General features: G+C 35.3%; 4 protein-coding genes and 1 long non-coding RNA gene across 9 annotated transcripts; 2 read left to right on the forward strand and 3 right to left on the reverse strand.

Annotated features, from left to right (window-relative positions):
* Positions 1-6,181, forward strand: LOC125581569. Of its 4 annotated transcripts, none has more exons than XR_007319173.1 (4): positions 1-262; positions 335-484; positions 780-961; positions 5,981-6,181. It is a non-coding gene; the product is annotated as an uncharacterized LOC125581569 (long non-coding RNA). The 4 variants fall into 4 exon arrangements; XR_007319175.1 differs by lacking the exon at positions 5,981-6,181 and adding an exon at positions 1,694-3,074; XR_007319174.1 differs by lacking the exon at positions 5,981-6,181 and adding an exon at positions 1,699-3,074.
* On the forward strand, positions 3,783-5,727 carry LOC106380959 (NDR1/HIN1-like protein 26). The gene has a single exon (XM_048747228.1). The coding sequence runs from the start codon at positions 4,949-4,951 to the stop codon at positions 5,588-5,590; it is 642 nt and encodes a 213-aa protein (XP_048603185.1). The 5' UTR covers positions 3,783-4,948; the 3' UTR covers positions 5,591-5,727.
* Positions 6,145-7,995, reverse strand: LOC106377904 (RNA-binding protein 38-like). Of its 2 annotated transcripts, XM_022695986.2 has the most exons (4): positions 6,801-7,995; positions 6,577-6,709; positions 6,468-6,495; positions 6,145-6,339 (listed from the first exon to the last, which is right to left on the reverse strand). In XM_022695986.2, exons 1-4 carry the CDS (start codon positions 6,960-6,962, stop codon positions 6,267-6,269), a joined length of 396 nt encoding a protein of 131 aa, XP_022551707.2. In that variant the 5' UTR covers positions 6,963-7,995; the 3' UTR covers positions 6,145-6,266. The 2 variants fall into 2 exon arrangements, with proteins under 2 accessions (XP_022551707.2, XP_013673574.2); XM_013818120.3 differs by having other exon boundaries at positions 6,468-6,709.
* Positions 7,996-8,942: 947 nt separating this feature from the next.
* LOC106379296 (retrovirus-related Pol polyprotein from transposon TNT 1-94) lies at positions 8,943-14,152 on the reverse strand. Its single transcript, XM_013819293.3, has 3 exons — positions 13,217-14,152; positions 9,381-13,130; positions 8,943-9,293 (listed from the first exon to the last, which is right to left on the reverse strand). Exons 2-3 carry the CDS (start codon positions 11,955-11,957, stop codon positions 8,943-8,945), a joined length of 2,928 nt encoding a protein of 975 aa, XP_013674747.2. The 5' UTR covers positions 11,958-13,130; positions 13,217-14,152.
* LOC125575344 (growth-regulating factor 7-like) lies at positions 12,262-13,113 on the reverse strand. The gene has a single exon (XM_048748742.1). It carries the CDS (start codon positions 13,111-13,113, stop codon positions 12,262-12,264), a length of 852 nt encoding a protein of 283 aa, XP_048604699.1.
* Positions 14,153-18,557: the final 4,405 nt, after the last annotated feature.

Here is an 18,557-nt window from a genome sequence, read left to right on the forward strand (position 1 = left end):
TGTTTTTAGAATCGGTTAAAACCCCTGCGTGTCCCTTTGCCATTGGGTATATAATTTTCCATGTCTTTCTTCATCGCTCTTCCTAGATGTTCCAAGGAATCAATCCCTCTTTCTCCTCCAATCCCAATCACTCCATCTTCTCTCTAGCTTATGATCTCCATATCCTTCTCTTTCAGAGAGGTTGATGTCTGGCGTTGGAGTAATCGTTTCGGATCCATGACTACAAAGCCAGTTCATGCAAGTCGAGCTTCGTTCTCTCAAGGTAACTCTGGATCCATGGCTACGCAATCTCGTTTTACAATCTGTATATAAACCTTTCTGATTCGTGTTTTAGTTTGCGGCGTTTACGTTAGAGGATCTTCCACTTGTGTTGGTGAAGTCACTCACCTCTGCGTTCAAGGAGAAAGAAATCAGAGAGATCTTACCATATTTGGCTTCTGATTACGCAGCCTACGATGATCTCGATTTCGAATCGTTTCTCACGGTTAGTTTTATGAATCTCTTTCGATGTGTTAAATGTGGTTTTTGGATTTGATGATAATTTAGATAATGTTTTCCTTTTAGTAATTCAAATCAAAAAGTCTCTTCCTTTTATCTCCTGAACGGATCATAGAAATCGATTGTCATGTTATTAGTCTGTGTCATACATCTAAAGGTTTATGCTTTATTGATCAAAGTCTCTCTCTTTTGTACTTGCTGATCACAGTGTAACATGTGACACAGACTCTTATTGTGTGTCTGTGTGTGTTGTTTTTTCTTTAAATTTGGTTTCTGTGTAGCTAATCTAGCAAGAGCTTCACTGGATTCTGGAACACAGCAGCAAGATCCTAGCAAGCAAACTCAATGTTTCACATACCGAGAACTCGCCACCGCAACTAACAATTTCAGGCTCGAATCTATGATCGGACATGGTGGCTTCGGTTCTGTTTTCAAAGGAAAGTTAGTGTTTCCTCCTGGACAGGTAACTCTCAACATATATCATCTACAGTTGTGATTTAACTGTGCTCCTCTTCTTTTACTCTGTTACTGTGCTCACTCACTCTTAGTTATCACTTGTGTATCACCATAACACACAAGTACACACTCATACTCTCTTGACTCTCACGTTTGTTTTCTTATCGTAGAGAGAAGAGAGAACACACGTATGTCTACATTGTTAACTCTTTTCTTATTGAATTGGATGCACATATTTATAGTAGTTTTATCTAACTACTACACACACATATTTAGACATTTAACATGACCACTGAAATCCAATAATTAACTTACAAAAAAAAATAAAAAATTTAGGAACCTCGATGAGGTTCTCCCATTGGACGATACAAAACTTAATTAGACTACCAAAAGTTCTAAACTTTTCAAATCACAAAATTAACTATTAATTTATTCATTAGAACCCATAAAGGTTTCTAACCAATGGACTTGCTCTTAGGGCTAGTATACATAAGAGAATCCTATAATATTCTATGGTTCCTCGAAGTTCCATTACTTTGAAATATACATCTCTTCAATTTAGAGCATGATTAATTGGGAAAAACCCATTTTGAGTTCTTAGAGCATAATTTGATACCTTTCTGCGAAGATACATTTCTTATATCTTTTATTTAGAAGACGTTTCTTAATTAAAAAATAAAAAACATATTTTATATTACACTAAGAATTTCATTCTAAAAACATGCATTGATGGTCTTAGAACAGGATTATCGGAGAGCAAGAGGGGTTTTTAGTGGGGTTTTTAAGGGGGGGAGGCGGCACAAGAAGGAAAAAACCGGTCGCAGAAAGCCCAGATTAAGGATCGACTATTGTTGGGGTGTTGGACTTTTCGCGGGCCCCACTGACACGTGGCGGCCCGCGGTTGGTGCATTTTTTTAATTTTTTTTTAACCAAGAAAAAAAAAATTTTAAAAAAAAATTTAAGAAACCCATTAAGGATTTTATGGGATAATCATGGTCTTAGTTTTCCATAGAATTGTAAGGGCATCATTAACCCCGGTCTCTTAGTCGGATTCTTAACTCATGATTTGACTTTTTTTTTTTTTTTTACACTTTTCGGATAAGAGACGGTTTTTATATCTCTTATTTAAGAGACGGTTCTTAATTTTTTTTAGTTAAAATCTAAAAAACGGTAAGAACCGTTTCTTAGTCAAAAAAAGCTAAGAGACTGAGGTTAATGATGGTCTATCAGCTTACTTGGTGAACAATGTTTTCATAAGTATATGTCTACGAGAGTAATAGAAACCTTTATTTAAAAACTAAAAGGTAACTGTGACATGACATCTAAAGAAATTTGGATGCATACACGAGTTGCTCTATCTTTCCTTAACGTAAAAGGCACGACCACATAAAGACACAGAAAGCCTCCATGAAATATTGAAATGATTGAGATTCTCCCACGGCTTTTATTTCCTTCTTTTTCTCTCTACAAATTAAAACTTTCTTCTCTTAAAAGGCCAATTATATATTTGATTCTTCATGTCGTCTATGACATTAACACATTTAGACAGTTTTTCTACTCTGCTTATCCAGTAGTAGTCTTTTATTACAACTCACAGACCAACCGGACCTCGTGGTCTGGTGGTAAAGGAACCTCAGCTGAGATGCCCGCCATCACGAATTCAAACTCCGGCCACAGCGGATTTAATATGGTTTCCGTTTGGTTTCCAGGACCTTCCTCGCCAGTTCCGATTGGATGCGGTAGGATAGTCGGACTAAGTGAGAAGTCCGGATACCTGGATTATTAAAAAAAAAAACTCACAGACTGTGGTCTGCTAATTTTTAATTTGAATGATGATACAGATTTATAACACTAAAACTTTGGTTAGTCTCCAATCTTTCACATAATAACCAAAAATATATATGAAACTTAAGCTAAGAAATAAGTAAGGGATATTGTTCAATACATTCCTCTAGTTTGATGCTCTTTTTATTTATATAATAAAAGATGTCCAACTATTATAAAATAAATGTGGAAAAGCTGCTTTTGTGGAAGGAAAACAACTAAGCTTTTCATAGGATGAAAGTTTATAAAGCAATTTGAGGTGTTGATTCTTGTACTCGTACTAGTTTTATAGTATACTAGGTGTTTTGCCCGCACTTGCGGGCTTAATAATTTTATAAAATTTTATAAAGAAATATATTATCAATTCAAAAAATTTGAATAAGTTATTTTCATGTTTTTTAAATATTTAATAATTAATTTAATATTAAATTTTCTATATGCGCTAAAGTTTTTTATTTTAATAAAATATCTATTATTATGTAAAATAATCCTCAAAACATTTATATATACATAAAAATATACATAAAACTATATACATGAGTTTATATTTATTTTAATATAATATAGTAAAAGATAGAAGATTTATGGGGTTTTAACGTTAAAACCTCTCAACTAAATTTTTTTTATATTGATATGTAATAAAAATTATAAAAAAATTATTTATTAAAATTAATAATTGAGTATAAAATATGATTAATATTTTTTGAATAATATTAAGTTATATGTTTTCTGTGTGTTTTTAGTTTTAATTTTTTAGTATTTAAATTTTTATTAAAATATGTTTTCGGATAACAACACAAAATATATAGGAATTATCTTTTATTTTAAAATATATCTTTCAGATTTTGGATAAGTTTTTTTTATTATTAATAATAAATTATCTAACCAAATAGTTTTAAATTCGTTTTTATGTTTTAGTTAATTTATAGATTTTATTCATTAAGGGTATAAACGATATTAACCACTCTAACTTTTAACGTGAGAGCTCGATTCCAAAAATTCTTGTACTCGTACTAGTTTTATAGTATATAAATTTAAAATAAGAAAATAATACGTGGCGCCTGTTTCATGCAAATACTACAAACCGGTTGGGCAAAAAAAAATACTGCAAACCGAGCAGGATAAGCATATAACGGTTTATTCCAAGGAAAGGATCTTCGACGCCGTCATTCACGTACTATAAATAAGTAACATGAGAAGATGTTTATTGCCGGTCTTTTAAGTTGGATCTCTTAGCATAATAAGATACAGTCTCTTATTTAAGAAATGTTTCTTAGTTTTTTTAGTTAAAATCTAAGAGATCGTATCTTATATTACGCTAAGAGACCCAACTTAAAACTTACGATAATTATGCTCTTAGGCACGCTCTTCTTATGTGTATATTCATGTGAATAAGAATATTTAATAAAGAGTTCTTAATTTATTAAATTAAAAAATATATTGTTTACAATATTGCCATGGAAGTTTGGACCAGATTTCTATAAGATTTCAAGGCGCTTTTTACCGGTTGTGGAGCTAAAGTCTAAATCACATTATTATTGTAGTGTACTGTAATTTTTCTTTTTCTCTAAAGAAAGACTAAAACAAAGACATTTTAAAGATAACAAGTCAAATAAAAATAGATTTTATACTTGCTGTACAGCTTAGCTAGGTCTTTTGGATTTATTATATCTGTTTCTTATTTTTTCACGAGGTTTTTTCTTTTAACTTTGCATGATCTCACAAATTTTACCATTCATATATCCCAAAAAGAAGAAAAAAGTTACCATGCACTCACCCAAGTGTGCAAGAAAAAGAAAACGTTTTAAAGTCACACAATGTGTTAGTGTGTTACCTTCATTGATAATTTGCTTGTTTGCCTTAACTAGTCCAGCATGTTTAATAATATAAGTAACTATAACGTTCACGCAAATATATTAAAAAGGAAAAAGAAAACACAGTCCATTCATCTGTTAGTCCAAAGGTTAATCTTTTCACACCATCACAGGTCACAAGTAACCTCTCAAGTCATAAAAGCATTTTAAAGACAAAGATAATTGCCGCTTAAGTGCTATAGCTTTCTGTTCGACCAAAAAAAAAAGTGCTATAGCTTTCTATTCCATTACTTCTCCCTTTATTTAACACCTTCACCTCCTCTCTTTCTTAATTCTATCCCTCTCTCCCTCATAAAATGTCTACAATATCTGAAACTTCTCCAAAACATTGCGCCAAGAAAGGAGGGATTAACATCAACAACCGTCGCAAGAAACTATTCTTCACGTTCTCTACTTTCTTCAGTGGCCTTCTCCTCATCATCTTCCTCATTTGGCTCATCCTCCATCCCGCGAAACCCGAGTTCTCCCTCACGGAAGCCGATATCTACACCCTCAATGTCTCCTCCTCCACCACTCATCCCCTCAACTCCTCAATCCAGCTCACTATCTTCTCCAAAAACCCTAACAAAAAAGTAGGAATATACTACGACAAGCTACTCGTATACGCAGCATATAGAGGACAACAAATAACATCAGAGGCTTCTCTACCGCCTTTCTATCAATCTCACGAGGAAATCAATCTTTTAACAGCGTTTCTCCAAGGGACTGAGCTTCCGGTTGCTCAGTCCTTTGGTTATCAAATGGTTCGTGATCGGTCAGCCGGTAGAGTAATCATCGGTATGAAGATGGACGGGAAGCTAAGGTGGAAGATTGGGACATTTGTCTCTGGCGCATACCGGTTTAATGTGAATTGTGTTGCACTAGTGGCTTTTGGACCGAACATGACCACTTCTCCATTAGGTTCAATACAGGGGACTCGTTGCTCAACAGATATATGAGACATATATTGAATAATCAACCATAGATATATACTATAGTTTCTTTCACTGTATTTTTGTGCTGGTCATTAGTACTACTTGTAAAGATATATTAAACTGTTTATCTATAATTATATAAACTATACTCTTTTGATGCATGCTAACAAAAACATAGCACATCTTTTGTTGCAATGTATTTGCCCAATTGACCAAGCAATTCACCTGATTAATTTCCCCCACTTTTCTTCAATAATGCATGGTGGTTGTATCTTTTTCAAGCTTGACGCATACAGTTTTCAGATGGTTGGGTCCATATATTGTGTGTGCTTCTTGAAATCATTTACCCTTCTTTTTAAATATATTGACTCTACTTTCCCGAAGAATCTAATAAAGTGCTTTTCCCTCTTCTAGTCTTATATTATTTTCAACAGATACGAGCGGCGCAAAAGATTCATGGAAGCAAAGCATATTGCAGTTTAAGGAAGGCGTTCTTGCAAGAATAGATTCTTTTATGCTCTTAAACTAGTCTTTTTATGGCATAAATGATACTATGTTTCAGCTAAAACAGAGGAGAAACAATTCTGTAGATGCATAATAAATAAATTTTACCAATATAAAGTCAGAAAAATTAAACCAAATTGACTATGATAATGTAACAGAACAAGAAGCTCTATATATCTCATGATTGAGATTGCGTTTAATACGGATAGGTGCTAAACCAAGGGTAATGTTGGTAATACTGCTGATAATACTGCCAATAATACTGGTTCCTGAATATGGAAAAACCATAAACTTATATTAGTTTCATGCAAAAAAGTACACACAAATTCTTGAAATAATGATCAATTTTGGTTGTTAAAAGAAATATTTTGACAGATGAAGAAGAATGAGCAAATACCAGTAGGGTAATACACAAATAGCTAGACCTGCGGTTACGAGAACAACTATTATAACGTGAAAGTATCGCTGCAAACAATTAATCAAATTGGGGAAAATTGAGACTAAACCGTTTTTGTTTGATTGATTATTGTGAACCCTAGCACCAAGATAAGCAAGTTTGCAATTGGTCTTTCGTCCGTCTATAGTCGGATTCGGATCCTCGCAAGCTCTATTTGCAGATTCAGCTTCTTTAAACGTGATCTGAGAATATTAACTCAAACTCATGATTAAAGAATAATTTCTACATGTTACAGTAATTACTCTACATGTTACATAATGTTTTGATACTTACAAATCCGAAACCCTTTGATCGTTTGGTTGCTCTATCACAAACAACATTTGCATAAACAATTTCTCCAAATTGTTCAAAGTAATTCCGAAGGCTTTCAGTTTTTGTGATCCAAGGCAAACCCGCAACATATATCTTTGTCTCTATATCGTTTGGTAGAGACATGGCTAGAAAAATTAGTGGAGAGTCGTAGAAGAGATTAGAGAATGTGATAAGTTTTTGTAACACAAATCTCTTTATAAGAAGAAGATATAGGCAAAAATAATGATGTGGATAAGCATGTATGAAGAGATAGCAACATATTGTTCAATTACATGTATACCATACTATAAAATATATAAATATTGAAAAACTAAATTGAATAAGTTTTAAAAGTTTTTTTGTTGCTAAAATATATAACCTTGTTAAGTTAACCAAAAGTCTGAATTTCAAAACAATATAATAGACTTTTGGGATTTATGTAGATAAGATGAAGATATATCATGATTATATCTTATTCTGACAGTTAGACAAATAAAACTTAATTTGATAATATAATAATCATAGAATTCTCGATATTAAATTCTTAATTTTATCCTTTTATTCTTTATTCAATAATATGGTAAATTCTAATTAAAAATAGCATTGACCGATTAAAGTCCATCTTTATTTTGGGATTAAACGTTAAAGAAAGTAATTAAAAGTAACTGCTTCTTAACAGTTTACAAGTGCAAGATTTAAATAAGAAAGAGGCAAACGAAGACAAAAAAAAAAACAAAGCCGTCATCACCAAACTCTCCATAACTCCTAAATCTGGCTGCTTTCATCAGACACTGAACCAGTCACTTTCTTCCCCACTCTAGACGGCTATTGAAATCGTATACTCTCAAGATCCAAATATAAAGACTCATTTTATTATAGCTTAAACTCAACTCAAAACTTTTTCTCTAAATTCACAAGTTATGCCACAAGATTGACATCTCCTTATATAACTCATATAAACTCCTAATTTCATTAGGAAACTTATCTTATGGATAACTATCAATATTCCTAAACTCATTAGGATAGCTTATAAACCAAGCTATGTTCAAGCTAAGTCAACATTCTCCCCCTTAAGCTTGAACTCACCATCCTTCACATCTTGAACTCCAATGAGATCCCTCATCTCTTTGAACTTGATCCTATCAAGTGCTTTAGTCTGAATATCAGCTTTCTGGTCTCTACCAGCCACAAATTCCACGTCCACCAATCCATCTTCTAATGAAACCTTGTGTGAATATGCTTGCTCCTCCCGTGAAACACCGGATTCTTAGAGAGCGCGATCGCAGATTTATTGTCAATACGAATGACTGCTTTCTGAGCTCCTCTGTTCATGATCTCCTCAAGTAGTTCTTGTAGCCACAAGGCCTGTTTAGCTGTCTCCGTCGCCGCCATGAACTCTGCTTCACAAGAGGATAATGCAACAACCTCTTGTTTTTGAGAACACCAGGTAACAGGGCACTCATCCAAATAAAAAACGTGTCCAGTCGTGCTTCTACCATCATCAGGGTCTGCATTGTAACTACTGTCGCTGTAGCCAATGATTCCTTTCTTGTTTCCACGCTTGAAGTGCAGCCCGAGTGAACAAGTGCCGCGGAGATAACGTAGAACTTGTTTTAACGCGGCTCCGTGTGAAGTCTTGGGGTCGTGCATATACCGGCTTAGGACTCCCACAGACTGCGCAAGATCAGGCCTAGTATGTATCAGATAACGAAGGCAGCCGATGTTTCTTCTGAACTCCTTTTCGTTTACTCCTTCTTCCTCGGCTTTTGACAACTTGAGCCCTTGATCCATAGGAACATGAACAGCATTGCATCCCCACATTCCTGCTTCCTCCAAGATTCTTGTCGCATATCTCTCTTGATTCAAGAAGATACCTTCTGTAGTTTGGATCACTTCGATCCCAAGATAGTATGTAAGCTTCCCCAAGTCACTCATTTCAAATTTCATCGCCATCTCCCTCTTGAACTCTTGAATAACATCTAGATTAGTACCTGTAACGAGCAGGTCGTCCACATATACTGCAACCAACAAAAGACAATCCTTCGTTTGCTTTCTAAAGAGAGACGGTTCTTTAGAACACTTCACGAAACTAAGCTCCTTAAGTATTGACTTCAACTTAATGTTTCAGGCTCTTGGCGCTTGCCGGAGTCCATAGAGAGCCTTGTGTAACCTATAAACCTTGTTCTCACTCCCTTTAACCTTGAATCCCTCAAGCTGCGAGACATATACTTCTTCTAATAGATCTCCATCTAGAAACGCGGTTTTTACATCTAGATGATGTATTTCCCACCCGTTTGATGCTGCCAACGCTATAATAACTCGAACCGTTTCTATCCTTGCCACAGGAGCAAAGACTTCCTCAAAGTCTATGCCGTGACGCTGTACGTAGCCTTTAGCTACGAGCCTTGCCTTATACTTCTTTATGGTTCCATCTGCATTCCGTTTGATTTTGAAAACCCATTTTAAACCTATCGCCTTGCAACCATCAGGGAGATCGACAAGAGTCCATGTTTTGTTTTTTCTTATCGAAGAGAGTTCGTCTTCTTACGCCTCTCTCCAGACTCTCTCGACTTTTGCTTCGTTCCAATCCCATGGCTCCTCATTGACAAGCAAAAGAATATGTTCTGTCTCAAGCTCTTCGAGGAACAGAACATAGTCATCCAAGTAACTCGGACGTGTTGTTTCCCTAGTTGATCTTCTCAGAGAAGGTTGTTCTTCTGTTGGCTCGTCATCTTCATCGCTATAGGTTTCCTCTTTAACAATAAAATCATCGTTAGCTGAATCCTTGATTGCTTCATCATCGTTAGCGGCTTCTTCAGTCGCAATTCTTTCATTCTCACCATCAAGACTCGGGTATGTGATCAAACTCTGATCTCCTGTTGCTTCCTTTCCTTTTGTTTCCCATTCCCAGCTCCTGAGTTCATCGAAAACAACATCCCTACTGACGACCGCTCTGCGCACCTTTGGGTCAAATAAGCGATAAGCTTTTGTTCCTGGTTCAACACCAAGATGCACCAACACTCGAGATCTATCGTCTAGTTTCTTTAGATGAGGAGCTTCAGTTTTTGCGTAGCAGACACAACCGAAAACACGTAAGTGACCCACGTTTGGCTTCTTCTTCTTAAGACTCTCGTATGGAGTCTGTGTTTTCAAGGTTCTTGTTGCTACCCGGTTGATCAAGTATGTTGAATGTCTGACTACCTCACCCCACAACCAATTTGGCACTTTCATATGCTTCATAATGCTTCTTGTCATCTCCATTAATGTCCTATTACGTCTCTCTACGACTCCGTTCTGTTGTGGTGAGTACGGAGCTGTTAGATGTCGCTGTATCCCTTGACTCTTGCAATAGGCTTGGAACTCGAGAGACGTAAATTCACCACCTCGATCTGTTCGGAAGGTTTTGATTCTTTCTCCAGTTTCTTGCTCGACAAGATTCTTAAATGCTTTGAATTTGACAAATGCCTCGCTTTTTTCTTTCATTAGGATGGTCCACATGTATCTGGAATGATCATCAATCAGAACAAATACATACCTATTACTTGCTGCGGTTGGAGGTGAGATGGGTCCACAGAGGTCTCCGTGAATGAGCTCCAGAACGTTGGTGGCACGGTACGTCGTTGCTTTGGGAAATACTCGACGCGTTAGTTTTCCCAGAAGACAGGAGGCACATGTTTCTTTCTCAATAGATATTCTCGGAATACCTGTGACAATGTCTCTGCTTATCATTGTTTTCATGGTGTCGATGTTTACATGTCCGAGTCTTGCATGCCACACAGCCGAGTCATCTTCCTTCGAGGCCTGCAAGCACCTATTGTTCTCCACGTCCATGGCCACTTTGTAGAGTCGGTTTTTAGATCGAACTGATTTGATCAATAGGTTGCCGTCACGATCGTATAGAGTCAAGTAATCATCTTTCATTCTTACATCACAACCAGCCTCCGTTGCTTGACCAAGACTGATAATATTACTTCTTAGATCCGGAATGAAGTAGACATCAGATAGTATTTTCTTCTTGCCATCCTTACTAGCAAAAAGAATTGATCCCTTCCCTTTTATATCTATCCTGGAGTCATCACCAAACCTAACTTTCCATGTGATCTTTTCATCAATCTTAGTGAAATAATCACGGTTTCCAGTCATGTGATTATTTGCCCCATTGTCCAAATACCATATGTTGTCTTTATCGGAATGAGACTCGAACCTGCTTGGCATAACTTTCTCTTCGTTGAGATACACAACTTCGTGCATCATTAACTCCTCTGCTTCTCGTGTGCTTTCGTTTTCATTCTCCTGTGTTTCTTGGAGTTTAAGTAAACGATCAGGGCAATCGTAAACATAATGCCCTGTTTTATCACACCGATAACATACAACTTTAGACGCATCTCTCCCCTGTCTCCAGTCACGCTGATTATATCTACCACGCCCCCTTCCTCGATTGTTGTTGTAACGTCCTCTGCCTCTACCATAGCTGCCCTGCGGATTTTGACTTTGTGAATCCATGTTTGTATACATAAGCTTTCCTTGCTCTTCCTCTTGATCACTATCTTGAATCCGTTCTTCATAGGCTTTTAACCTACCGACGATGTCTTCAAACGTCGTTGTATTCAGGTTTAAGACTTGTTCCAGCGCAGATATGATATGGATGTACTTCTTTCGTGGGAGACTGCTCAAAAACTTCTTCACAAGCTTGGATTCTTCGATATCTTCACCTAGGGCTGATGACTTGGAAGATAACTCAGCAAGTTTCCCAGAGAACTCATCAATGGTTTCTGATTCCTTCATCTTCAATCTTCTGAAGTCTTCCATTAAGGTTTGTAGTCTTGCCTCATGAACTCTATCTGCTCCCACATGTCTAGCTTTTATCGCTTCCCATACGTCTTTTGAGGTATCCAGGTTGCCAACGGTTAGTATTAGGGTTTCTGGTATTGATTGAAAGAGAAGTGCTCGAGCCATGTCGTTTTTTTCGACCTCATTCACTCCTGGTTCTATCGCTTCCCAGACTTTATGTACCTTAAGTGTCGCTTTCATCCTCATGCTCCATACCGTATAGTTTGTAGTTGTAAGCATTGGGCATTGAATTGACGATGAAATTCTCTCCTTTGCCGTAGGTGTTGTTGCTGCTATTATACCCCCCATGTTTTATCTTCTTACTAATAACTCTGTTTCACGAATTTGGATGCTTTTGAACCGATTTCAATAGAAGCTCTGATACCAATTATTGAAATCGTATACTCTGAAGATCCAAATATAAAGACTCACTTTATTATAGCTTAAACTCAACTCAAAGCTTTTTCTCTAAACTCACAAGTTATGCCACAAGATTGACATCTCCTTATATAACTCATATAAACTCTTAAACTCATTAGGAAACATATCTTATGGATAACTATCAATATTCCTAAACTCATTAGGATAGCTTATAAACCAAGCTATGTTCAAGCTAAGTCAACAACGGCGACGAGCTCGGAGTAGGAGTCGCCGTCAAGCTATTCGCTTCCATTTCGCCAGAAAACGCTGAACTCGGGTTCGGCCTCAGTATCTCCGCTAATGGTCCCCCGGGCGTGGCGGAAGTGGGAGCAAGCCATCTCGACATCTCATCAAGTGAAGAAGACACGACAGCGCCATATGGACCATACCCGTGAGGATCATCACGGCCCGGCCCAATTACCCTTAAGCCCAGTTCATCGTGGCCCATTAAGCTGTTTCCTCCCATAGAGAGATCAAGCGAGTAAAGAGAAGGATTGCCATTGGGGGAAGAAGAAGCAGGGGTACTCAGTTTCTCAGATGATCTTACTCCATCGGACCACACATCTATAAAGTTCAGATACTTGTTTTCTTGCTCGTTTGACGCCGATGCAGGAAAGATCTCGATTCCTCTGTAGTTTGAGAGGGCTGATGAAACCTCCTTTGGCTCGACGACTGTTGTGTCTTTTATAGAGCTAAGAACTCTGTTTTTCTCGGAACCACCACCAATGTTGCTAGGGCGAGAGTAAGGAAGTTCCACATGCTTTCTTGAACGAGGACGGCCTCTGTGCAAGTGTCTCTCACAGTATTTGTGATTAGAGACTACTTCTTTCGAGCATCTCCATTTCTTCCCGTCTGTTCTCCGACATCTCCCCGGCTCTAAGTCTCCGACAGCGTTTTTATTATTACAGGGAGGTGCATAGGATGATGAGACAAGGAGATCAAAAGGAACGGGAATGGATGCGATCATGTACTTGTAGATCATCGCTTGTCTCTCGAGCTCCTTTAGTTGCGCGTTTGTGAAAGGGTAATAATAGTAACATCCCATAACTCCATTTCCTGCATCTGTTACAAATCATGAGAGGAACATTCGTTAGTCTATGTTTTGAGAATCAAATCAAATGAAGAGAACAGAGAGGAGAGATTGTTACGAGGAGTAATGACATGAGGATGAGGATGAATCTCCATTTGTTGTTGATTCAACCCAAATAGAGAGTTATTTCTATAGAGAGTTGTTGTCTTGTCAGAAACTTTGAGAAAGTCCATGAGGATTTGAAGTTTAAAACTATTGTAAAGAGTATGGGAATATTTTCACTTTTTTATCTTGTTGAGAATAGACTGAAGGATCTGAAGGTTGCAGGTTGTGAAGATCATTATTTCAACATGTGGCTTTTTTCAAAAGAAAGAAAGTGAAGATCAGTTTTACTGAAGGTTGCAGACTTGCAGATTGTGTGGGATATAAAAATTGGTGAGAAATGGAGATGATGATTAAATGTTCCTTGCCTTTACTCCGTATCATAGTAATGTAACATATATATACATTGAAGAGAGAGGGAGAGAGGGAATGGGTTGGATGCAATGGATGAGTAGTGATGGGTTGCCGCCAAGATTGTCCTATAGTATGCCTCCATGCTTCCGACATTTGGATCGATCCTTAAAAGACAGACCCATCTTGAGACCATTATCAGTTAGGGGGATGTAACGATCTTACGGTGGAGAAGTTTTCTCTTGAATCTCTAGTATGTAGATGGATAAAAAGTTTAAAGATTAAAAAAGATAATTAAGATCATATAAACATAATAAATGGTTGGTTATTAGAAACGTTTGGTCTAATGGATATGGTGGACTTTAACTCATTGCATATGCTAAATTCTGAGATGTTGTGGTGGACCAAAACCCTGCGGACTGGTCCGATCTAGTCTGAAAAAAAATCGGTAAATAAATGACCCATCAAGCCAGGCCAAAAAACCATCATATTTCTCAATTTTTGTGTTTGCATTTGGCTACTAAACGCAAACCAACCTGTAGATCCCATGGTCGACAAAGTTGATTAGTGTACTAGCTAGGGGAGCTCATAATCATGTTCAATATAAAGAGAAGATGAATTTGTCAACATCCTGAGCTTAATAGCGTATACAATATTAACTCTAATATACACTACCCGTCTGTATCAAATTGCTGAAATATCTTTTCTCTTTGTTGTAGTTTCTCAAAAGGAATCATGATACGTTGGATAGATAAGAAATGGGCTTGAGATTGTGACAAGAGCACAGAAAGTGAAGTTGTTGGGTAGCCAAGTAATGTCTTTCCGTTTGTCTCAAGCTTTGAATCCAAAGAAGCACAAAGCCACCAGACAAAATAAGATGGTAAAAGTTGATGTGTACACTCTCTTCTTCAGGACCCATGTCCCCATTTATTGTCTTTTTATTCTGACTTCTCAGTCTTTTCCCATTTCAATATTGATGTTCTGTTCTTTCACATCCAATTAAAAGTTGATCTTTTATTTTAAATGCATATGTTGTTTTGGCTCTTTGAAAGCAGACTTTTTTAAATAATGTTTTTTTGTTAACATGGGGTATTTCGTTTTATGAAAAGGTTTAGACTAATTCTTTAAAGGGGGTGTAGCTCAAGGATAGATTTTTATCTGGATTTTCAGATGAATTTCAAACTATGATCTTATATCCGGACAGCTACACAAATTTAGTGTCGTAAAAAATTTCAAACCTAGATCTCTCCAAAACTAGACCATTCCCATCAGAGGCAAGCCTATTAAATGAAATGGAGTGTTATATGACACGCCTTAAATCTTGAAAAACTATTAAGTGTATGCTAGAACAGTATGAAATTGGTAGCAGTTTTGGTAAAAGTTGCTTAATGACCGCACTAAAATCTAGAGTACCAATGACTTTTTTTGTTGATTAATTTTTGGGCTGGTTAAAGTGGTAACTGGTCCGTCACTAATTCCTATATGTTTTCTTTTTTCTAAATAAGGTTGTTGATTTGTTAAAAGTTGTAGTTTGGATGTTTTGCTTTAAAATTTAAGCCGTAAATTTTTCATCTTCATTTTTAGATTTTATTTAAGTAGAACTATTTCAAGGTTTAAAAAAAAAATACTAAACATAAAATTGTAAAAAAAAAATAGAGAAAATATATATATATATATATATATATATTTAAAAAAATTGGACTGTACCTTTAGATTTTCTAACTAAAGCTTAATTGCTCTGATTTTATTATTACGGAGAAAATTTAGGTTATGTAGAACAGCCATATCCATTACCAATCGCCTCCAATGTTTCGTTAAATTTAAATGTCAATGCAGATAAAATCGTCAAATGAAACTATGTCTTCATGTGTGAATAGAAATGTACTAAAGAACTTATATAGCAACTATTGTTCCATCAAAGTAGTTTTTACCATATATTTCAGGTTTTCAAATTCATAATTTCTCATAGTATTTGAAATCAACTTTTAAATATTCCACCATCTATTTTGAAAGGGATTAAATATAATAATAAACAAAAACGGTCCTTTGTAAAATAGAACATATTAATAATATTATTGAAAAAGTAGTAATATAATAATATTGTATTATTTAAAAACTTTCCAAACAACCATTTAACTCTTTTTTATAAAACATTTTTATTTTATTTTTGATATATTTTGTAGAAAATTTTATTTTTGATATAACATTCTCGATTTTTTATTTCTGATAAAACATTTTTCTTTTGCTACATTTTGATTTTTGCAACATCTGCAAAATCAGTTGGAAAATCCGTCATTCATTTTAAGCTACATTTGAATTTATTTAAAATGTAGCTTGAATTTTATATAAAATTATAAATATTCCGTTCAAACCAATTGCTATTGCTACTTAGTTGTGACTCTAACTTTTTCCTATAGTGAATTTTCTTTAGTTCAATGATTTAACTATTAATAATTGTACACAAAAATCGAGTTTGAATTTTAGATAAAGCCAATGATGTAAGATTAATGGATAAATTGTTTACATAAAAAATTTGACGTAAAGAATACAGTTAGTATAGCGATTCAAAATGGTACATATAAACATAAATTTCGTAAAACAGAAAAAAAAATGTTTTGTTTTTAAAATGGTTTATACAATATTTTGTAATTTATAGTAGTACAATTAATTAGTATCAAAACAATATGAACAAACCAAGTGGTTTTGGTCTAATGGTAAAAAACTCATAGATGTGAGTATTGTCCTGCATTCAATTTCTTTTGGTCATTCAGGTAGGATTGGTTATAAAAAAAAAACTATGAACTGATCGACTTTTTAATTCGAATCAAATAGATGGGTGCGATCCCAAAGTCTCATCAAACATTTACGTTTTCGATAATGTTTTATTTCAGGAAAATGATGGAACAGCAAAACCATCCATCTTGAAGTGTCGTATATATCTGCATGACGAGATGTGTATATAGTTATGAAGAGGAGGTGTCGGGTGATAACGAAGCCACCTTACCACCGCCAAGGAGACAAAGGCATATTGCTCTCTCTCCCATATCATTATTTCTACTTTTCTTGGAATTTATCACTAAGCCAAACACCATGTGCTCCTCGACATGTCCTTCCATTATGATTTATTCGTTATTTTCTTTAGGGTTTTCTGCAAAAAAAACCTTCAATGCGGTTTTTTTTTGCAAATTAATCCGCGAACTCAAAAACCTACGGGTCAACCCTCCAAGTGCCAGTCAACCCGCAATATAACCCTCGGCCGTATTTATGTGTATTTGATTGTGTATAATTTTAACATTTTTTCAATACTAGATCGTTTTGGCGCTAATTTTTTAATGAAAAAAAATTGTTGAAATCGTGGTTTGAAATTTGAACCTTAAATACCATGTGCATGCTATATAACCATCTCGGCCAACAAATATATTTGTTTACTTAACAAACACAATTATATAGATTTCTAAAACGAAATGACCTTGTTTTTCTCGGACATGAGAGCTTGCGTAAATGCACAATGAAGGTGGGGTTCAACAAATTTTTTTCATTAAAAAATTAGCGCCAAAACGACCTAGTATTGAAAAAATGTTAAAATTATACACAGTCAAATACACATAAATATGGCCGAGGGTTATATTGCGGTTTGACTGGCACTTGGAGGGTTGACCCGTGAGTTTTTGAGTTCGCGGATTAATTTGCAAAAAAAAACGACATTGAGGGTTTTTTTGCAGAAAACTCTTTTCTTTATTCATTGTGTTTCTTTAATCACGTGAGTGAAACTACTACTTTTAGTTTCTAAGAAAATCTCAAACCTCATTCTATTTTTCACTCTAAAATAAAATTTAGAGTAAAAAATGCTCAAATGATACACTATTTTTCACTTTATAATAGAGTAAAAAATAGGTTTACTCCAAATATAGAGTAATTTTTTTTTTTGTTCATCACTCTATTTTCTACTCTAAAATAGAGTACCATTGGAGCAAATTCAAACTCTATTATAGAGTTACTCTATTTTAGAGTAAAAAATAGAGTAAGCTATCGGAGATGGTCTAAGCTGAATTGGTAATGAACCAAAAGATATTTGTAATGTAGAAATGGCATTGAATTGAAATATAATTGTTGTTATATTTGCCTTAAGCTCAGTTTTTTTAATCATCTATTAAATTGATATTATTTTGAATGTTACCTTACACAGAATCGAAAAAGATGAACAACCTTACCGAAACCATAAGCAGACGAGATAAGTTACCACCCGGATTCAAGGACTGGAGCAAACGCTTATCCCCATTAACTAATTTGGACTAAGGAAACAAAGATACATAACCAAAGCCAAAAAGAACAACAATAAATTCAAGGAAGACAGAGCCTACAGCTTGGTTTTACAATTGCGTTGTACACATATTAGTATTTACATATTTTTCTAAATAAAGCTACAGCCTCAAATGTTGAAAAAATAAACAAACCACAAATTAAACATTTTAGGAAATATTTTTTTGTTCAAACATTTTAGGAGCTTTGCATTTTGCAAACAATACTTTGAAAGTCATCTTGTTCCTTATGTATAAATGCATATATGTAACAAGGTTTCAGATATGTGATTGCGGTACGAAGAGTCTTGGTAATATTTAAGTGTTTTTAACTATTAAATTTACTTATTTTGATCCAATAAAAGACTAATTAATTTATCAAGACTTTTCAAATTTTTTGTTTGGTGCAAAACCAGAAACTCCAAACTAAGTATGGGTGTCCGGATCTTCCGGTCGGATTTGGACCGGTTCCTTTCAGGTCTGATTTTTTGGATCCAAAATATTTAGACCCAATAGATACTTGTAAATTTTCAGTTCGGATTCGGCCCAGTTCTTCTCGGAGCCGGGTCGATTCAGCTCTATAATTAAAATACCTATAAAATACCAATAATTTCCGGTCCATATCGCATTCGCGTATTTAGGATCTGAAAATGACATGACATACCTAAACTCCATCAAATTTAGTCGATATTTGTCATATATATATAA

Source organism: Brassica napus, chromosome C2, assembly GCF_020379485.1.
Source record: "Brassica napus cultivar Da-Ae chromosome C2, Da-Ae, whole genome shotgun sequence".
Classification (NCBI taxonomy): Eukaryota; Viridiplantae; Streptophyta; class Magnoliopsida; order Brassicales; family Brassicaceae; genus Brassica; species Brassica napus.